General features: G+C 40.2%; 1 protein-coding gene across 1 annotated transcript; it reads left to right on the forward strand.

The window, feature by feature from the left end:
* The first annotated feature begins 257 nt into the window (after positions 1–257).
* LOC121512486 (flavin-containing monooxygenase 5-like) lies at positions 258–21,396 on the forward strand. Its single transcript, XM_041791781.1, has 11 exons — positions 258–392; positions 2,874–3,012; positions 10,140–10,328; positions 10,407–10,572; positions 12,288–12,430; positions 16,079–16,278; positions 17,499–17,634; positions 17,711–17,930; positions 18,007–18,079; positions 20,804–21,056; positions 21,140–21,396. The coding sequence occupies exons 2-11, from the start codon at positions 2,881–2,883 to the stop codon at positions 21,287–21,289; spliced, it is 1,662 nt and encodes a 553-aa protein (XP_041647715.1). The 5' UTR covers positions 258–392; positions 2,874–2,880; the 3' UTR covers positions 21,290–21,396.
* The last annotated feature ends 894 nt before the right edge of the window (positions 21,397–22,290 follow it).

Here is a 22,290-nt window from a genome sequence, read left to right on the forward strand (position 1 = left end):
CAATGGATGCAAGAATAGTGAAGGTGATATCAAAGAAGGGCTCCTATGTTAACATGGAACTTGGTCTGTTCAGATGTTTTTTGATTGGAATAGCTTTGATTTTAGTAAATATGACCTCCTAATGCTGCAAATTTAAGGTTGCACAGATCAATCAGTAACCCTCCATCCTCCACGAACTGAGACCACGTGAACTTCAGAAGAGGTCAAACCAGCTGATTATGGAAGGCAAACTTTAACTTGATTTAAGATTTTTTGGCCTGGTTTGGATTTCAGAGAAAGGTTCCTCAGGCACCTCCTCCTCCTCCTCCTCCTCCTCCTCTGTGATATTTAAACATGAGCTCAGCTGATGTTTGGTCAGTTTGATCTACAAAGAAGTCAACACAGGGATCAAGGTAAGAAAAGAGCACACACACTTTTCTACATGACTGCAGAAGTCTGATATTTTAAACCTCAAATAATGAAATATCTCTGTTGTTTTAAATGCAATGCCATGATTAAATCTTCTCAATAAATCATCAGATTTGATTTAAAGAGCATCATCATCCCAAATACTCATTCAGAAACATTACATCAGCAAAATGACCTGAGGAAGATTTATTCAGATATTTGCTCTCTAAGATAATCACTGATATCTACATCAGTCTACGGCTCCTCCACTGCTCCTTTTGTCCTCTATGCTGTTTTTACATTTTTATCTTATTATCTGTACCCTCAGGCATCACTTTAATTTGCTACCCTTTAAAGCCATTAAGGACAAAAATGTCCACTTCCAAAAAACTGCTATAAAAACTTAACAGATTAATAGTTTTTCAGATTTTTTTTGCATAAATCCCTTAAACAACTTCAGCTGTGCTCAAAACTACCTAACATTCAATCATTTTGAGGATTTTAACCCTTTAAATGCCAGTTTGATTACTTAAAGTTAATGTTGTTTTTTATGAAAAAAGTGAAAAAATGTGATATCTTCCTTAAAGCAAATATCAGATGGCTGGGGCATTATTTCTAAATCCAGTTGGATATGGCAATGATTAGCCAAAATATTGACTTTGATGAATTTTTCATTTTTGTGTATCATCTGATTTAAATTTTACTGCCTTTTTATTAAGGACATCAAGTGACTCGAAAGGATAGTCAATTTTTAATCAGACGCTGCACAAAAACTAATAGGCTAATGCATCAAAGTCAATATTTTGGCTTAATGCTTGACATTCCCAGGACCAATTAACCCCCCCCCCCCCACACACACACACACACTAGTTTTATGGAAAATAACTGTTTTTTTTTGTTTATTTATTTATTTTTTTGAAAAAAAAAAAGGCCATCCTGTAATCAAACTGACATTTAAAGGGTTAAAATCCTGAAAACTATTCAATATCTGATTGTTTTGATCAGAACTAAAGTTGATCAAAATATTTGACCCAAAAAAGCTGAAACAAATATTAATGTGTAATAAGGGTAGTAGAATTTAAATCTGATGCTATACAAAAACTAAAAATGCATCAAAGTCAATATTTTGGCTAATCATTGACATATCCAAGCTGGAACTAGAACTAATGCCCCAGTTATCCAACATTTGGTTTAAGGAAGATATCACATTTTTTCCCTTTTTTTCATAAAAAAACCACATTGACTTTAGGTAATCAAACTGACATTTAAAGGGTTAAAATCCTCAAAATTACTGAATTTTTGGTAGTTTTTAGCACAGCTGAAGTTGTTTAAGAGATTTATGCAAAAAAAATCTGAAAAATTATTAATCTGTTAAGTTTTTATAGCAGTTTTTTGGAAGTGGACATTTGTTGTCTTAATGGCTTTAAAGGGTAGTAAAATTTGTTTCACATTGTTCCCCTGAACTTCTAGAGCAAATAAAAATTGAATTCAGAGAAACTTTGTTGCGAAAAAAAAAAATTAGACCATATGCACTAACACAGCCAAAATGGTGAGCAGGGAATGAGGAAAAATTTGCCCAAATGGACAAAAATGTCCCCCGTGATGCATGAGGGTTAAATTTCATGACAACTGTGGTACTGCTGGTTAAATAGGTTTTTATCGTTCATCCTTGCCCCTTTTTTGGTGACTTTTGCACCAAAACACCAGTAAGATTCCTTTTATGTGTAATTGTTACCAGGTATGTTCTAAATTCTGATTCATAATCTGATTCTGGAGAGAAAATTATGATATAAGACATGCAAACATGCAATTATTCTAAAATAAATGCAAGATTACATGTGGAACACAATATCACACATAAATTCTCATATTTACACTCATTTTAGGCTCACTTCTCTCTCTCTGTATATCAAGCCAGGGTTTAGCTGGGCATCCCTCCCTCCCTCCGGTGGTGCTCCGATTGATCGGCCAAAATCGGAATCAGCGCCGATTCCCTTAATTTTGGGAGATCGGTGATCGGCCGATACTTTGATAAGATTGGTGGATAAAATCGGTTTCATATATACCTCTACCTACTAAAATGTGAAAAATAAAAGACTAAAGGAACTGATGTAATTTAGTAGTTTGGACAGCAATGCTCTAAACTTTTCATTTATATTTGAGAGAACTACCTCGTGCAGTTAAAACAACAACTTTGGATTGTTCCACAGGTATTGTACACTAGGACCCCAGCCCTAATCTGAGTACACTGGACCCCAAAGTCTGGTTCATTTTACCACTGTGAACACTGGGAGTCTGCAGGAGCCTCATTGGTCCTCACAGCTGTCAATCATGGCATTATAATCCTTTTAATATCCATCAGATAGATCATTAACTAGACCCCTCAGTCATTGATCAGCAGCTGCCTGTAATGACAGAAACACGCTTAGGACCATTCATTAAACACAAGGTGACTAAAGGTGAACTTTTCTTTGCCTGTCCTGCAGTTCCATCATGGTGCAGAAGGTGGCAGTGATCGGGGCAGGGCCATCGGGTCTGTCCACCGTAAAGGCATGTCTGGAAGAAGGCCTGGTGCCGACCTGCTTCGAGAGCAGCGATGACATGGGCGGACTGTGGAAGTTCAAGGCAAGTCAGCATCATGATCAGAGACGCAGAGCATGCTAACCTTTGTGGTTTGGGACTAGGTTACCCTTACTTGTCCAAGGGGCAAAATTGCATTTTGGACGTAAAAGGTTGTCCCCTTTCATAGGGGAACATTTCACCTCTAACTCTTGTTTCAGGAGGCAAAGGGAGCGCTGGAAACCTGGGGTTGAAAGTAAAAAAATGGGACTGAGCCTTTGAGTTTTGCCTGCTTCCCTGAGAAATCACCACCATTAAATTTTTTCCTGTGGGATAAAATTCATGCTTAGGTTAGGAAAGAGGACTTATAAGAACAAAAGTTTTCCACTAATGTGAAACAGTGATGCGATGTAAAATAATCTCACAGCAGCCAGGATAAAGTGACATAAAAATATGGAGTTCAAAGGAGGACCTGTGCAGTCATTCTTGTGGTTTATACTTTATTAAATCTGCTACTTTACATCCATAAGTCTTTGACAGGTATTACACAAATAGAACAACAACACACACAGTGTGCACACACGCATAACCAAGACTGAAAACTGTGCTGAATGTAGTGCATGGTATAAAGTGATATTAGAGGTATATTTTCCTTATACACTATATTGCCAAAAGTATTCGCTCACCTGCCTTGACTCGCATACGAACTTAAGTGACATCCCATTCTTAATCCATAGGGTTTAATGTGATGTCTGTCCACCCTTTGCAGCTATAAAAGCTTGGACTCTTCTGGGAAGGCTTTCCACAAGGTGTAGGAGTGTGTTTATGGGAATTTTGGACCGTTCTTCCAGAAGCTCATTTGTTAGGTCACACACAAATGTTGGAAGAGAGGGCCTGGCTCTCAGTCTCCGCTCTAATTCATCCCAAAGGTGTTCTATGGGGTTGAGGTCAGGACTCTGTGCAGGCCAGTCAAGTTCATCCACACCAAACTCTCTCATCCATGTCTTTATGGACCTTGCTTTGTGCACTGGTGCACAGTCATGTTGAAACAGGAAGGGGCCATCCCCAAACTGTTTCACAAAGTTGGGAGCATGGAATTGTCCAAATATCTCTTGGTATGCTGAAGCATTCAGAGTTTCTTTGACTGGAACTAAGGGGGCGAGCCCAGCTCCTGAAAAACAAGCCCACACCATAATCCCTCCTCCACCAAACTTTACACTTGGCACAATGCAGTCAGACAAGTACCGTTCTCCTGGCAACCACCAAACCCAGACTCGACCATCAGATTGCCAGATGGAAAAGCGCGATTGGTCACTCCAGAGAACGCATCTCCACCACTCTAGAGTCCAGTGGCGGCATGCTTTACACCACTGCATCTGACGCTTTGCATTGACCTTGGTGATGTATGGCTTGGATGCAGCTGCTCGGCCATGGAAACCCATTCCATGAAGCTCTCTACGCACTGTTCTGCAGCTAATCTGAAGGCCACATGAAGTTTGGAGGTCTGTAGCGATTGACTCTGCAGAAAGTTGGCGACCTCTGCACACTATGTGCCTCAGCATCCACTGACCCCGCTTCATCATTTTACGTGGCCTACCACTTGGTGGCTGAGTTGCTGTCGTTCCCAATCGCTTCCACTTTGTTATAATACCACTGACAGTTGACTGTGGAATATTTAAGAGTGAGGAATTTCCCCGCTGAACTTGTTGCACAGGTGGCATCCTATCACAGTACCATACTGGAATTCACTGAGCTCCTGAGAGCGAGCCATTCTTTCACAAATGTTTGTAGAAACAGTCTGCATGCCTAGGTGCTTGATTTTATACACCTGTGGCCATGGAAGTGTTTGGAACACCTGATTTCCATTATTTGGATGGGTGAGTGAATACTTTTGGCAATATAGTGTATGTTAATTAGATCATTTTAAGAATGTTGTTGATGCAGATCAACCTCACAGTGAGTGCAGCTTTGATTTCTTTTGAGCCAGTTTTTAAAAGGGCTTTGCAGTGGTGTATGCCGGGCATTCTAGATGTTTCTGCCCCTAATTGACTGCACAGTCCGTCCAAAGGTGGTACATCTGTAGGGCACCTCACAGTCTCCTCTAGCAGCAGTCCTGGTGGTGGTACCAGTGTTAACTTTTAGCTCAGTCCATGAATGGGTTAAAAGTTCTTTGGGTACACAGTGAATTTTGAATTGTTAAAGCAACACTGTGAGAGTTAAATTTAACGCTGTATCTGAGTGCATTTGGACACAGCCAGCACTCGTGTTAGAGTAACTCTTTACCTAGTATTAAAAATGTGGAGTTTGATGAACTCTAGAGTCAGAATTTAACACTTACTTACACTACTGTTATTAGGTCTAATAGTTCTATCGTTCTAATAATGTATTTACCCTTCTGGTGAGAGTGTTTTATAAAATTCTCACAGGTTCAGAGTTCTCTGATTATATTGATTTTAACACTCAGAGTGGTTTTCTGGCTCTCTCAAAAGTCCTTCTGATTCTTTATTATTATACTCAGTATTATATCACAGTCGGTGTTATGTGAAGAATTTATCATTATTGTTTCAAATGTCAAGTTCTTTAGTTTACCTCACTGCTAAAACTACCACAGTAGACATGAGTGTCTTTACACAGGAATGGACCAGAAGGATAAGCTCATGTCCTGGAAGTACTCATTCATACAGCAAGGTTGACTGTCTTCACAAATTAACCGTTTGTATGCCAGAGGCAGGAAGCGTCTAACGCAGTGGATAACTTCACTCATGGTGCAAAAGTGTTTAGTATCTGAAAAAAGAAGACCAGAAAAGAGAAGAGAAAAGTCTCAGGTCTAACCTAGGGGCCTAACAGGGTCGATATTTAACCATAAAATGTCAACCTTATTTTCACCAGAAATGAATTATTGGGATATAAAACTTGGCACTCATTATAAATGATTTTGCAATTAAAAGGTGAACATGATAAGTTAAAAACTCAAAATCTGAAATAAAAAGTCAAACTTTTAAGTTTAAAAGTTAAAAAGTCAAGGAATGTTTTTAGAAGGCAAAATATGAGATAGAGTACTGCAACCATGCATTTTAAAAGTCAAAAACTGAGATACAATTCAAAATCATGATTTTAACAGTCAAAATATGAGGTGAACATCGAAATCATGAGTTTCAAATGTCAAAATATGAAACTAAAGGAAAGACCATGAGTTTTTAAGGTAGAAAAATGAAAAAAGTTTAAGTTAGGAGTTGAAAAAGGTCAAAACATGAGATAAAAGTCAAAATCATGATTTAAAAGGTCAAAAAACTAAGATAAAATTAAAAAATAATGAGTTTTAAAGGTAAAAAAGATGAGATAAAAGTCAAAGTTGGGAGTTGAAAAAGGTCAAAACATGAGATAAAAGTCAAAATCATGACTTTAAAAGGTCAAAAAACTGAGATAAAAATTAAAAATTCAGAGTTTTAAAGGTAAAAATTTGAGATAAAAGTCAAAATTAGGAGATGCAAGGATTCAAATATGAAATAAAAATTCAAAATCACAACTTTTAGTGATAAATGTGAGATGCAAATTTGAAAATGTAGAGAAAACACAAATTTCTTTACCACGTTCCTGACTTTTTATCAAATTATTTTTACTGTTTACTTTCTCTAATTTTTATGACTCAACAAGGATATTATAAAACATCAAGGTTAAGTTTACATTTTTATGCTGGAGGTAATCTGCAGACGTCATACTGGTGGGCCAGTTATAATAAAAATACATGATCTGGTGGGCCGGGTATAACTGCACCACGGGCCGGATTTGGCCCCTAGACCTTAAGTTTGACACCCCTGCTCTACGGTGTTGAGTTTATTACTCTGGGTGTTAGAACCAACGCATAAATGCTGAATACTGACCTACCAACTCTCCAGTTTTTACTCTGCTGTCAGGCAAGTAGAAAGGGTTAAACTCAGATCCATTCACCCCTGGTCTACAGAGACCATCAGAGGCTGGTGGGGTCTTTTTAGGACATGGATATCTGGAGCAGTTGTGTAATATAAATTCCAGGATGACAGAGATTAGAGGAAAACACTATAATTACAATAAAGACTACCCAGATGTTTATTTAAGAATGTTTTTACGAATCCAGAGGTGATGGATTCATGCCTGGGGCTGATCCAGGTCTGACGGGTCCAAAGCAACAACTGCGTGCCATTATGAGACTTCCAATGATGGGTGGGAATCAGAAACAGGCCCTGCAGTTTTCTAGAGAACTGACCTGTTTGGCACCAATATAGAAGCTGGGATGTTATATAAACTGGGAATTAAACAGAATGGAGCGGCGCCTTAGATATTTACAGCTGACAGCATCACAAACAAATCACTTACTTAATCTCTCATTAGGCAGAGGGTTATAAAAGTCATGGCTATTTCATTATTGCTTAACTTGACTGTGATCTAGGGTTTTTTTTTATTTCAGCTGACTTATTTTGAGTTTTTACTGCTTTAGTGAGCTTTATTGGAGTTTTAGTTTGTTTCAGTAATGACAGGGGCGAGACCTTAACGGGCCAGACAAAGTAAACCTCATACAATTTTAAAAACTTTATTTAAAGTGTCTACTCTTCACAATTTATCTTATTTATTCAAATGTGACGTTTGAATGCAAATCAAGGATCACTCAAAATCACTGAAGAGTTTCTCCTTAGATAATTTTAGTTAGTTTTGTAAGAACAAAATAAAGTTTTAGTTCGTCTTCATTTTTGTGAAGCCTTGTTTTTTTGTTTGTTTGTTTGTTTACAGAGAACTGAAATAATTTTTATATTTTAGTGAGTAATAATGATAATTACCATGGCTGAGACATCTTAGGTCTCGTCCTCTGCTCTGCCTTGACTCTGCTGCCCACTAACCTTTACGCTAACCTGTCAAAGCAGATGGATACGCCCGTTTCCATGTTTCTCACTGGTAAATCCATCTTGCAAAGCTCACGTCTGAACCCTTTGGGCCTGTTTAGAAAGTGACAGGACCAATCAGTGATGAGGGGCAGTACTTTCTGGCGCGGCAGAGTCGTGACGTAAGCAGGCAGCAACAAGAGGCTGATGCAGTTATGGTGGAAGACATGGTCATGGATGCTGCTAAAGCGCCAGTTTTATCAGAACTTGACGACATTTCTTTGTTAAAAGAAGAACAAAGAACAGCAGTGAGTCTTTTTCTTTTCAAAAACGATTAGGCCGTGTACTGACATGTCTACAGTCACCATGGTTCACGTTATGCAGTTCTCTATGGAGTTTACTCCTCAGTAACTGCTATGTCACGTTTTGTTGCTCTGATTGGCCCGTAAAGATGTGACAGACAGAACGTTCAACCAATCACACTCCGAGTTTTTTTCAAAGGCTCTGCCCTTTCCTAAACGCTGTGTATGAGAGGTTTACCAGATGGATGTGTGAAACATCTATCTGGCGTGCCAGGTTACCTCTAACCTGGATTGTCCAGATTCCATGTCAGTGATAACAGATCCATCTTACAAAGCTCTCGTCTGAAATGACTTTGACTGGTCTGAGAACAGACCGCACTAATCAGCACCATTCAAGGAGAACGAGCCGGTGGCTATAGGCATGGCTAGGGATGGGTACCTTTCACATTTGAGCCGGTACAGTACCGATTCCCAGTACCTGTGAACAGGTATCGGTACACAGCGGTACCCATTTTCAGTATTTGTGTGTGTGAATAATATGCAATAATAATGTTTTATAACCTCAAAACTTCTGAATTTTAGTTATTTATGTCTCATATCAAAACACTATCAAATATCGAATATATCAAAACAACATCAACCACCATTTTCAATGTAACATCACAAGTGTTTTTACAAATTACTCCAACATAGAAAACCTAAACTACTGTAACTACCCAGTGTTTTTTTTCTTTATATTATTATTAAATTAAAACCCAGACCACTGCCTCCTATTCCTCTAATTTACCCTCTGTGTGTTTGGGTCCATGGAGGGTTTAAACAAATGAACAACAGAGTATGGATTCAAAATAACTGAATAAATAAATAAATAAAGGTACAAAACTTTTACCAATTTAAGTATTAAAAATGAAAGTAAACAAACTACTTCCTCTACCATGAACTAGGTTTACCGCACATCTTCTTTCCTCATGCAGTTTTTTTTTTTTTCCAACAAAACTAAGATGTCATCTTTACCTGGTAGGAGCAGAGTCTGCTCCTCACTCATCAATCAACTACGTGCTATTATGAGACTTCCAGTAATGGATGGAAATCAGAAACAGGCCCTGCAGTTTTCAGGAGAACTGACCTGGTCAGAAAAGGTGACCCTGTTAGGCCATCAGGTTAGTCCTGAATCTAGAATCTGGCCCCTGCTGTGACTGAGTTTGACACCCCTGGTCCAGGAGGTATTGAGGCCCGAGGCCGTGTAGGGATTTAAAAAACAACTAATGAAATTGTACAGTCTATCCTTTGTGATAGGATGCCAGTGCAGTGATTTAAGAACTGCTGTTATGTGCTCAATATTTAAGAAGAGTCAGTACTCTGGCAGCAGCATTTTGGACAAGCTGTATCGGTCTCATGGATTTTTTTGCTTACGCCTGCAAGGACGCTGTTAAGGTCCAGCCTACTAAGAATAAATACATGTCCTTCTGTGTCTTGTTGAGTCAAAAATTCTTTGATTCTTCCAATACTTTTGAGGCACTAATAAGCTGGTTTTGTGACTGTTTTGACATGACTGTTAAAACTCAGATTAGAGTCCAGAATGACTCCCAGGTTTCTGGCCTCAGGTTTCTGACTCTAAATGGGCACTGACTGGCTAACTCCTGTTTGAAATAATCCTGATTATTTCTGTTTTTTCTCTAACTTTAAGAAATTTTGGCACATCCACTTACTGATGTGCTCAATGCAGCTGAGGGTATCAATGTGGCTTCCCTCACCCCAGTAAGAACAGGGATAGCAGACATTTTACTGTTGTCCGAAGTCTGGTTCCATTTAAGACATCACAACCTCAAACCTCTTTGACTCTATGGGTTCACTAATGAAAGCAGAGGGTAGGATCCATGAAACGTGGTCAGTACAGACTTATGTTTTCAAGTGCAAAATAAGTCAATATTAGACATGCAGTAAAAAGAGTAAATAACGTTGACTAAGTATCAGCATTCAGTGGTTATTCCTGATTTTAGACACCAGACTTCTGCTGTTCTAAATTCTCTCTCTGCAGGAAGTATCAGAGCCAAACCGAGCCAGTATCTACCGCTCGCTCACCATCAACATCTCAAAGGAGATGATGTGCTACAGTGACTTCCCCATCCCTGCCGACTACCCCAACTACATGCACCACTCCAAGATCCTCAAGTACTTCAGGATGTACGCCGAGCACTTCAAACTGCTGCAGCATATCCAGTTCCAGGTACCAACATGACCACGTAGGACCACACAGCAGCTCTGTGGTTAAAAACTAAACCTCTGTGCGTTTGATGTGCTCCAGACGTTGGTGAAGAGTGTCCGTCAGAGGACAGACTTCAGTCGGACGGGTCAGTGGGACGTGGTGACCGAGGACAGAGACGGACAGGAGCACAGCCATGTCTTTGATGCAGTCATCTGCTGCTCCGGTCACTACACCTACCCCAACCTGCCGCTCAAAGACTTTCCAGGTAACTGCATGCACACCTGTAAGAGTTGGAAGAGGAGTCACTGTTGGATCACATGCTTCTAGTCTTAGTTTGAACAACTTCAGTATCAGTCAACAGACAGCTAAAACCAGAAGGTGTTTGCTGTGGGGAGGCAGTTATCTGCCCCAGTGAGGTATACAGTTACACAAAGCAGAAGGGCTGGGTGGTCTGTAGAGTGGGATATAGTAGCGGTGCCTGAAGAAGCAGCTATACTCTTAATTCACCCCACACACTTTTAAGGCACCCATCCTGCAAAAGAACCCCTCTGCTATAAATACAGACACATACATAGTAAGTTTTTTTTTTTTTTTAAATGGGCCTTCAATATTTGCACACTTAACTTCTGCTGCTTCTGAAAGAAAGGATGGCCATGAGATTGATGGCAAAAGAAGAGCACGACTTTCCATCACCACTAGCTCAAAGACTACAGGCTTAGACAACTGCATGATCATGCATTTACATGAACAGTGTTATATCCTATAGCTGCAGTGGGGAAATGCACTAAAAAGCAATGCACACGTGTACTCAGATTACTTTCTTACAGATTACTTTCCTCAGAGATTCAGAAGTGGGTAGACTCTGTAGAGCAGGGGTCATCAAGTACATTTACACAAGGGCAAGATTTAGTCTCAACAGAAACTCTGGGGGCCGGATTTTCAAATACACAAAATTAAATTAACATTTTGGTCTGATTGAAATATTATTGCAGTAGTATTTCTATTTTCCTTGAAACTACAGGACATTTTGAGTCATTACCAGTGAGATCTATCCCTTTTATCTAGAATGCATCAGGCCACAAGGAGACAGACCTGACAACAGGATCGGCCGGACCCCTGCACCAATATTAACCCATTTTGACACTTTTAACCCTTTTTTGATACTTTCTACCTCTTTAACACAATTTTTGCATGATTTTAACCATGTTTGCTGCATGTTTTATCCCCTTTGTGCCACTCTTTTATCCATTTTTGCCTCTTTTCTTCTATTTTTGCCACTTTTTACCCCTTTTATTACATTTTTTTCCAACAATTTTTGCAACTTTAAAAGCATTTTTCCCACTTTTATCCCATTGTTTATAGTTTTTCCCCCTTTTTGCCTCATTAACCCCTTTGAACCACTTTTTCTGCATGTTTTATCCCCTTTATGCCACTCTAGTATCAATTTTTGTCACTTTTCTTCTATTTTTGCCTCTTTTTAACCACTTTACTTTTAATGCACAATTTTTTGTCATTTGTAACCAATTTTTGATACCTTTTGCCCCTTTTTCCTCCTTTACCATTTTTGACACATTTTAACCTCATTTTTTACAGCTTTTTTCTGCTAATTTTTGCAACACTTCTGCCAACCTTAACCATTTTTTAAGTAAGGATTAATTTTGACAGTAAATTTCTGTGAAAACAGATCAAATGGTTAGTCATTCTAAAACTATTTCAATGTTAATTGTTTGTGGGATGGATTTAACAGCTGCAGACATTTAAAGCAAGAGAATATTCTAAAAATCTTATTTTCCTCTTTTTCTGAATTAAATGATCTTTCGGGGGCCGGACAGGAAGCTTTGGGGGGCCTGATGTGGCCCCAAGGCCAGTTGATGATCAGTGCTGTAGAGACAGAAAAATAAATGAGTCAACCAACAAGGAAGATGTGGCTTGGTCCCATCTTCTTAGGCATAACTAAGATTTCATTGTGTTGTGTTTAAGGAATCGAGTCATTTGAGGGGAAATACCTTCACAGCTGGGACTATAAGGGTCCTGAGGACATGCACGGGAAGAGAGTGGTGGTCATCGGGATCGGAAACTCGGGAGGAGACATCGCTGTGGAGACGAGCCGGGTCGCAGAGCAGGTTTGAATAAAAAGGATGGTTGTTATTTCTCTTAAGTGAGTGTAGATGAGGTCCTAGTCTGCGTTTAAGTAATTATCAGAGTTTGGCCACTCCAGGGAGAAGACCAACAACGTTACTCTCTGATAATTGGACACCTCTTGAAATCACTGTCTGCTAACGTTATATTCCTACCAGGCACGCATATTAGGCCCTCTGATCAAAGCAGACTAACAGCTAATTGGTTTTCAAATGTCTATCAGTCCACATTTTCATCTAAAGCTAGAGGGGTAGCTATCCTATTTAGGAAATCAGTACCATTCAAATTTTTTAATCTCACCACAGACCCTCTGGGCAGGTATCTGATAGTTTCTGGGAAAATTAACAATATCCCTATTACTTGTCTTAATATTTATGGACCCAAAATAGTTGACCCTGAGTTTTTCCGTACGGTTTTCAGTTTGCTACCAGACCTGAATTCCACTAATCTGATCATAGGTGGTGATTATAACTGTTACCTTGACCCTTATCTTGATCGGCACTCCATACGGCCCCCTTCGTCTATTAAATCAGTGGCCACCCTGAATAATTTGCTTAAATCTCATAATTTAGTTGATATTTGGAGTTTACAGCATCCAACAGATAAAGAGTACTCCTTTTTCTCTCATGTCCATAAGTCATTCACTTGCATTGACTACTTTATCATTGATTCGAAACTAATCTCTAATGTACTGCAAACAAAATCTGAGGGAATTTTTCTTTCTTATTATAGTCCTCTTACCATGTCCTTTAATTTGTCCCTACCGAGAGTTCCCTTCTCTTGGCGCTTTAACCCTTTATTGTTGGAAGACAATAATTTTCTTAAGTATATAGGGGAGGCCATAGATGATTTTCTTTTAGTTAATGATAATGGTGCTGTGTCTGACTCTATCTTGTGGGAAAGTTTTAAAGCTGTGTTAAGAGGAAAAATTTATTTCATATGAAGCTGCTAAGAAGAGGGAAAAACAAAAGCGCCTCAAGGAAATGGAGTCACAGCTTGCTAAGGCTGAAAAGACATGTGTTCTCTATGTCGATAGAAGATCTATACAGTTTCATGGAGTTGAAAAATGAATACAACACAATCCTTAATGAGCAGGTTCACAAACAAATACTTAAGCTTAGACAAAAGCAATTTGAACTAAATGACAAACCAGATAAATTGCTGGCAAGGCAACTTAGGGGCGCACAGGCAAGCAGGGCAATTTTGAAAATTAAGACCACAAATGGAGAGCTGTTGACCAATCCCCATGAAATAAATAATTATTTCAGGAATCTATACTCACAGCTATATTTGTCTAATTGCACCACATCAGATGATGAAATAGAAACATTTTTGGACTCTGTTGACCTACCTAAAATCAGTGAATCAGCTAAAATTGACCTGGATTCAGAGTTCACTGTAAGAGAAATTAAAGAGCTGATTCAATCATTTCCGAGTGGAAAGGCTGCTGGCCTAGATGGGTTTGGGGCAGTTTTATAAGTCCTTTTGTGACCAGATCGCACCTTTACTGCTTAGAATGATAAGTCACTCCATCGAGAGTAAACTATTCTCCCCGTCCTTCTATGAGGCCAATATTTGTTTAATATTTAAAAAAGGGAGGGATGACTCTGACCCAATGGCATATAGACCTCTTAGCCTTTTAAATTATGACCAAAAAGTGGTAGCTAAGATGTTGTCCACCAGACTTGGTAGACACATTCCATCATTAATACATCCTGACCAAAATGGTTTTGTATCTGACAGATTTTCTTTTTTTAACACGTCGATTTTTTAATATAATGTATGCCAAACATAAAGTTAACAGCACACCTGTAGTCATCTCATTGGACGCAGAACGTGCCTTTGATCAGATCGAATGGAGGTATATGCACGCTGCTTTAAAACGTTATGGATTTGGCCATTTTTTTTCTATCAATAGTAAAGATGATGTATGCTTGCCCAAACACAGCTATTCTTACTAATGGTAATAGGTCAGCACCCTTTAACCTGATGTGTGGGACAAGGCAGGGTTGCTGTGCCAGTCCCCTGTTGTTTAATCTTGCACTGGAGCCTTTGGCCATTAGCATAAGGCAGCGTTCTGCTATTAAGGGAATCAAAGTGGGGAATATTGAATGTAAATTGTCTTTGTACACGGACGATTTATTAATCTTTATGACGGACCCCCAATCTTCTCTTCCTCCTCTTCTTTCATTAATAAACTGCTTCGGTAGCCTCTCTGGATATTCCGTGAACTGGAAGAAGAGCGCATTTATTCCTCTAACAAAAAATTTGGATCCACATTTCATTAATTCCCTGCCTTTTGTAATTGCCAAGGACCGGTTCACCTATTTAGGCCTGTCTATTACTGTTAATCCGGAGCTCTTGTTTAACAACAACTTCTGTAGTCAGCTAGACAAACTTAAAAAAGATATTGAATTCTGGAGATCATTGCCACTCTCTCTCTCATAGGGCGTGTTAATGCTATTAAGATGGTTTCTCTCCCCAGGTTAATGTATTTGTTTCAGAATATTCCAGTTAAGCTCCCCTTGTCATTTTTTAAAACTCTGGACTCAATAAAATTGCCATTTGTTTGGGGGTATAAAAACCATCGAATATCCAAGGGCCATTTACAAAAATCCAAGAAAATAGGGGGGATTATCCCTCCCAGTATTCCACCACTACTATTGGGCAGCTAATGCCAGGGCCTTAGTATACTGGCATGACCAGTACCCCCCAACAAATGGCTTCAGTGACAAGCCTACACCTAAGTGGCTACAACTGGAATCTCAAGCAGTCTCTTGCAGCTCTCATGTTTGCAACAAATGATTACCCAGTGAATAGTTTTAAAGAAAATTTTGTCCTGTATAACTCAATCAAAATCTTAAAACAGATGAAAAGGGTGATTCATGCAACTGAATTCTCTATATATTCACCTATTTGCTTTAATCACAACTTTGTCCCATCCAAGTGTGACCAAGTTTTTATTCACTGGGGCAAAAAAGGAATCAAAACAATTGCAGACTTGTATATGAATAATCATCTTGCATCCTTTGTGGAGCTCAAGGAAAACTATTCCCTCCCACAAGCCCATTTTTTCCGATATTTACAAGTTAGACATTTTGTTAAGAGTAGCTTTAATAATTTTGAGAGCTTACCTAACGATAATTGGACACCTCGTCAGGCATTAACTCTCCATTTCACCACCCCATCTTGTGTTAACATGAGTTAATCTATAGTCCCTTTACTATCGCACACAAGTCAGAATTTTGCTTGAGTAACTAGTGTACCAGCTTTTTACTATCTATGGTATTACAGCACAGTTCATAAAACATAGATATGATACATTACTCTAAAATGCACACATTTAAATTTGTATTTTACAAAGTAATTATTTGATAGTTTTAAATCAGTAGATATTCATTTATGTGTTGCTTTTTATTTTGCATATTTTCTTTCATTTCCCCCTTTTTTGCACTAATGTTAGTCTGAAAAACAACAGTGATAAATGAGGGAAACCTAGAATTATCAGCGCCCTGTGGCTAATGTTCTTACTGTTGACAGCTACTTCACACACCTCACTAAAAAATAACTAACTGTCCCTTTAAAGACTTGGTCTCAGGAGGACTGACGTGATGGCGTCTCTGGTCCTGCAGGTCTACATCAGCACTCGTACAGGTGCCTGGGTCATACGTCAGGTCTCTGATGACGGTGTTCCCGTGGACATGAAGTACAACACACGCTTCGTCCACATCCTGTTCCAGCTGTTTCCCATGACCTTCTTCAACTGGTTTGGCGAGAAGAAGCTCAACGCCATGTACGACCACACCATGTACGCCCTGAAGCCCAAACACAGGTGAGTGTAATATGAATCTGCAGAGCATGATGCTGCAGTGGTCGGTACTCTGAAATACGTATGCAGTGTGATGGTTTACCTCCCCATGCTTGGACCAAGCTTGTCCTCTTGTTGGACTGCAGACACTGTTTCCTCCTAATCATCTCTGCTCTCTGGTTTGATGAAATGTCACTGATTAGATCCATCCATCCATCCATCCATCCATCCATCCATCTTCTTCTGATTATCTGAGGACGGGTCTTGGGGACAGCAGCTTAATCAGGGAAGTTCAGACTTCCCTCTCCCCGGCCACTTCGTCCAGCTCTTCCCAGGGGATCCCAAGGCATTCCTAGCCCAGCGGAGAGACATAGTCTCTCCTGCGTTTCATGGGTCTTCCCCGGTGGGACCTGCCTGGAACACCTCCCCAGGAAGGCGTCCAGGAGGCATCCAGACCAGATGCCCAAGCCACCTCATCTGACTCCTCTCGACGCGGAGGGGCAACGGCTCTACTCCGAGTCCCTCCTAGATGGCTGAGTTTTTCACCCTATCTCTAAAGGAGAGCCCAGACACAGAGGAAACACATTTCGGCCGCCTGTAACCACGATCTCATTCTTTCAGTATCTACCCACAGCTCGTGACCATAGGTGAGGGCAGGAACGTAGATCGACTGGTAAATCAAGAGCTTTTGCCTTTCGACTCAGCTCTTTCTTCACCACGACAGACTGATGCAGAGACCGCATCACTGCCAACGCCACACGGATCCACCTGTCGATCTCCCACTCCATGCTTCCCTCACTCGTTAACAAGACCCTGAGATACTTGAAATCCTCCACTTGGGGCAGGATCTCATTCCCAACCTGGAGAGGGAATTCCACCCTTTTCTTACTGAGGACTATGGCCTCAGGTTTAGAGGTGCTGATTCTCATCCCAGCTGCTTCACACTCGGTTGCGAACCGTTCGAGTGAGAGCTGAAGGTCACGGCCTGATGAAGCCAACAGAACCACATCTGCAAAAAGTAGAGACCCAATCCTGAGGCTACCAAACCGGACCCCCTCAATGCCCTGGCTGCGCCTAGAAATTCTGATTAGATTTTTAAGTTTATTTTTATTGAAGGAGCCTGTGTGGCAGCCCGTCACACTGTGGTTGATGGTTTGTTTGATATAGATGTGATGCAACGTTCCCTTTGGTGCCCTTAGAGTCTCTGTCTTAAATTTTTCCATCTCCTCCCTCTGCCTCTGCAGGCTCTTCAGCCAGATTCCGGTGATCAACGATGATCTGCCATTCAGGATCCTTGCGGGCGCTGTTGTTGTTAAACCAAACGTGAGGGAGATCCGCGGCTCATCTGTGGTGTTCAGTGATGGCAGCGTGGTTGAAAAGGTCTGACAGAGAGATGCTTAAGATGATTTATTTAAACATCTTTCTTCGTTTATCTCTGACATCTCTTTTCTGCCAGGTGGACACGATTGTGTTCGCCACGGGTTATAACTACGGCTTCTCGTACCTGCCGAGTGATGCTTTGTACATGTCTGGGCACCGCGTGGGTCTCTACAAACACGTGTTTCCTCCCAACCTGGAGCACCCCACGCTGGCTGTGGTGGGCTTCATCCACGGACTTGGGGCCATCATGCCTCAGGCAGAAATGCAGGCACGCTTGGCCACACGAGTCTTCAAAGGTTAGGCTCCATATCTGATCTAGTTAAATCCAACTGTCCAGTCACAGCGCTCTATTTACCATCTTCTGTTCTCCAGGAGATAAAAAGCTGCCTTCAAACCATGCCATGATAAAGGCTGTGGAGAAAGACACCAAGGACATGGAGAAGAGGTAATGCTGTCATTATTCCTTTAAATCTGGGGTTCTTAAATGGTGTGACAAGGTACACTGGTGTGTCTTTAGCCAAGTCTTGGTGTGCCATGGGAATTTGTTCTTTACCAAGAATCACACATGCACCTATTGCTGTTATTTATATGTGGCAGTTCTGGGAAGGAGGAGCTGGGGTGGAGGAGGGTTGTGAAAGTGGCCTGGAGAGGGAGCAGCAAAGCATAGCCAGGCAAGAACACTGCTTTAAATCAGTGGTTCTCAACCTTGGGATCCGGACCCCTATTGGGGTCACAAGACACTGAGAGAGGGTCTCCAGTTGCCCTAAAAAAAACTAAGAATAATTTTTAAATTACACTGTTGCCACTTTACACCAACTTTGTTCCAAGTTTTTACCCCTTTGCATTGTTTTTACCCACCAAATTTAACACATTTTTACCATTTAACCTATTTTCAGTTTTTAACTCTTTCCACCACTTTTTTTCTGCCTGTTTTTGCCACTTCTAAACCAGCTCTTGCCACTTAAGCTTAATGTTGCCTCTCTTGACCCATTAATGCCACCACTAACTACTTTTTACACCCACTTTAACCACATTTCACCATTTGATGTGCCCATATTTGCTAGTTTAACCAAGTTCTGCCAACATCTGCCTATTTTTTCTTTCTTAACCACTTTTTTGCCAGTTTCTCAATTTTTCAACCCATTTCACCAAAATTCCACCTATTTTTGCTGATTTAAAGCCATTTCAGCCTTCTTTTTAACTCCTTTTTACCGCTATCTATTCCCATTTTTGCCACTTTAACCAATTGTTGCCTTTTTGTCATTTTTATCTATTTGTTCCACTTCTAATCCATTTCTGCTACTTTTAAAATCCAACTTCACCACCTTTTCCACCTTTCTTTTTTTTGCCATTATTAACCCATTGTAATAATTTTTAAACCATTTTAATCCTTTTTTAAACAAAAGGGATTTCCATTTTTAAGAGGGCTCTTTACAACACAAATGATTAAAAAATGTATATCTTTTTTCTTTGATAAGGGTGGTTATTTTTTCAGGTTGAATATGAAATATGGATATCAATGCTTAACTTTACAATGGACCATGGTTTTGCTGACCTCCATGTTCCCCAAGTTTGGCTAGGCGCCAGAAAGCTCTCCCATTTATCCCCCTTTATGGACGGCCTTGTCTGCTAATTCTTAACTGGGCATGGCTGTATTCAACCACCTTCAGTGGGGGTCCCTGGTCCTTTATTTTGGGGGTTGCGGGCTGAAAAGGTTGAACACCACTGCTTTAAATGATGCCACAGCTTTTTAAATCCTGATGAAATATTTGCACATAAACATGCACTTGACTCTTGACTGCTTCTGCAGGAAGCAGCACCAGATCATTTTCACTTCCTTGGATCCCTGTGCATATGTACATTCCGGGACCGCTTCCAGCATGAACGCAGAAGTGCCTTTTTTCGGTGCATTTATTCATCATTAAAAGAAATTTATGAATGATAACAAAATGTCACTTTTCTGTTTAGTAAATAGGCCTTATGAGTCCTCAATTCACAACAAGGCTTAAATAAGAGATGTAGGCAGCACAGGTCTGTACTCGTCATATTGTTTTTGTTTAAGTTGAGAGCCCCCTGGTGGTGGAATTTCACACACTGGATGTTCAAGAATATGAATTATTATTATTATTATTATTTGGCATTCTATTCTACAGAAACCATGTAGAAAAAAGCTGCTGTTGACGCTGTAGAGCAAGGGTGTCAAGCTCAGGACTGGGGGCCAAATCCGGCCCCTGGTACAGCTACACCTGGCCCACCAGATCCTATCATACTTTTATTATAACTGGCCCACTGGTTTGTGGTCTGTAGATTTCCTCCAGTTTAATAATGTTAACCGTGATGATTTAAAATATTCTTAAGTCATTAGAAAAAGTAAAAAGTTAAAATAATTAGATAAAAAGTCAGGATCGGGTAAAATACATGTATGTTTTCATTTCATATTCTTCATTTTGCATCTCACAGTTATGACGCAAAGTTATGGTTGACTTTTTAATTCAAATGTTGACATTTTCAATTCACAATTTCAACTTTTTATCTTATTTTTCAATCTTTTAGATCCTCTATTTTTAATTTTGAGTAGTATTTTGAGCTTTTAAACTCATGATTATGAATTATTTCTAATGTTTTAACCTTTTTAGCTCCTTACTTTGACTTTTATGTCATAATTTGACCTTTTAGATCCTCAATTTTAAATTTTAAGGAATATTTGACCTTTGAAACTCAAAATTTAAATGTTTTACTCACGCTTTGACATTTTAAACCGATGATTCTGAATTTATCTTATTTTTGACTGTTAAGGATCATGATTTCAACTTTCTATCTCATATATTTGCCTTTTAAAAACATTATTTTGACTTTACATGCCATGCTTTGAACCTTTTGAGCTAATAAGTTAAAATTTTTATCTCAGATTCTGAATTTTGTTTTCTATGCGGATAAAGAATAGTAGTGAGTGTTGCCACAGTGCAGTTACACGCGGAGACCTTTAGTGGGCGCTGAAGCACACCAAACCAAATTAAGCTACTTCAGATTGTGTCTAAAATAATAAAAGATCACTGCAGCCTAAATCACAGATCCCGGTCTGCAGAGACATTTTAGTGATGAAAATATTCTCATCTGTTAACATGGGATCACTACAGCATTGTTTGAATCTGATTTATGGTCTCTGCAGCTACATCCTGTCCAGGCGGGCCCCCCTGCAGGTGGACTTTGTCTCCTACCTGGACGACCTCGCCGGAGAGATCGGGGTGCGTCCAAGTCTGCTCTGGTTGCTCTTCACAGACTACCAGCTCTTTAAGAGGGTCTTCTGGGGGCCCGTCACCGCCTACCAGTACCGCCTGATGGGACCAGGGAAATGGGATGGGGCCCGCAGAGCCATCTTCACCCAGTTTGACCGCATGTACCAGCCTCTGAAAACCAGACAGGTCTGACGTGAACCCCCTTTACTGTTAGCTAAGCGGGAATGCTAACAGGAAGTCCCTAACTTTTCCTCCTCTTCCTCCTACAGCTGAAGGATCCTGAGACCTCCCTCATGGGACGCCTGGTGAAGCTGAGTCTGACCGCCATGGCCGGAGGAGCAGCTGTGTACTACGTCCACGTGCGTTACCCAGACACCATCCCCGGCCTGCTGACCAGGCTCCGCCCACTAAATGTCTAAGCATCCTTAAACATGATCCTGTTATGTTCCTGCAGCTCTTTAGCCCCCCCTGCTGTGATTTTGTGATTTTTCAAGCCCATTTACTGAGACGCTTAATCTTGTTTTCTGAAAACACTCCTTCTTCTTAAACTCTGATTGTTACTAAAACTAAGAGTTTTTTTTTATGAGGCAGATTTAGTAGAATAAGAATCTTTAAATTCCTTTATCATCTGTCCAGATTTAATAGGATGGTAATAGGGAAAGCATTTCTGCTTGTATGCACTTTATAATTCTCTGTAAGTCACCATGAATGAGCTCTCAGTGAATAAATACATCTGTAAGATTGTTTTTAGGGTCTCTGTTAGAGTCATTCACTATTGAAACTGAAGCACTGTTTGATTATATTAAAACACAGAACTGTGCAGAACTTTTAGGCATGTTTGGGCAAAAATGAAGGCTTAAGTGAGGCCTGTAATGGCCGGTTAGCCCACCTGAGGGCACCACTGAGCAGGAAGAAGGATTGACACAATCCATGCCATGCTTTGGATGTCCTTGCACATTACCAGGGGCACAGGAAAATAATCTACTGAAAAAAATAAGTCCACACCTTTAGGGCAGAGTATGAGGATGATGTGAGCGTACTGTGAGTGGATAGTAGGGTTGTCATGAGCCCCTGGTTGAGCTGTGGATGTCCCAAAACCTGAAAACCACTGGTGCTCTCTGGGCCTGTCACCAGGGGAGAAAAGGCTTTGACTAAAGGAATGCTGTCATGCCTGACCTTGGCTGCTGAGCAACACACCTGCATGTACCAACCCTGACTCTGGATTTGCACAAAAGCACCAGAAGGACTCTGATGAAACCAAGACTGAGCCGTCCGGCCTAAATTTAAGAAGGTTATGTCTGCAGAAAACCAGACACTGCTCCAAGGTTGTTATCTAAAACTAACTAAAACTAAAATCCAAAATTCATTTTAGTTAACTAAAAAAAAAACTAAGCTTTACTAAAACAAAACGAAAACTAAC

Source organism: Cheilinus undulatus, linkage group 7, assembly GCF_018320785.1.
Source record: "Cheilinus undulatus linkage group 7, ASM1832078v1, whole genome shotgun sequence".
Classification (NCBI taxonomy): domain Eukaryota; kingdom Metazoa; phylum Chordata; class Actinopteri; order Labriformes; family Labridae; genus Cheilinus; species Cheilinus undulatus.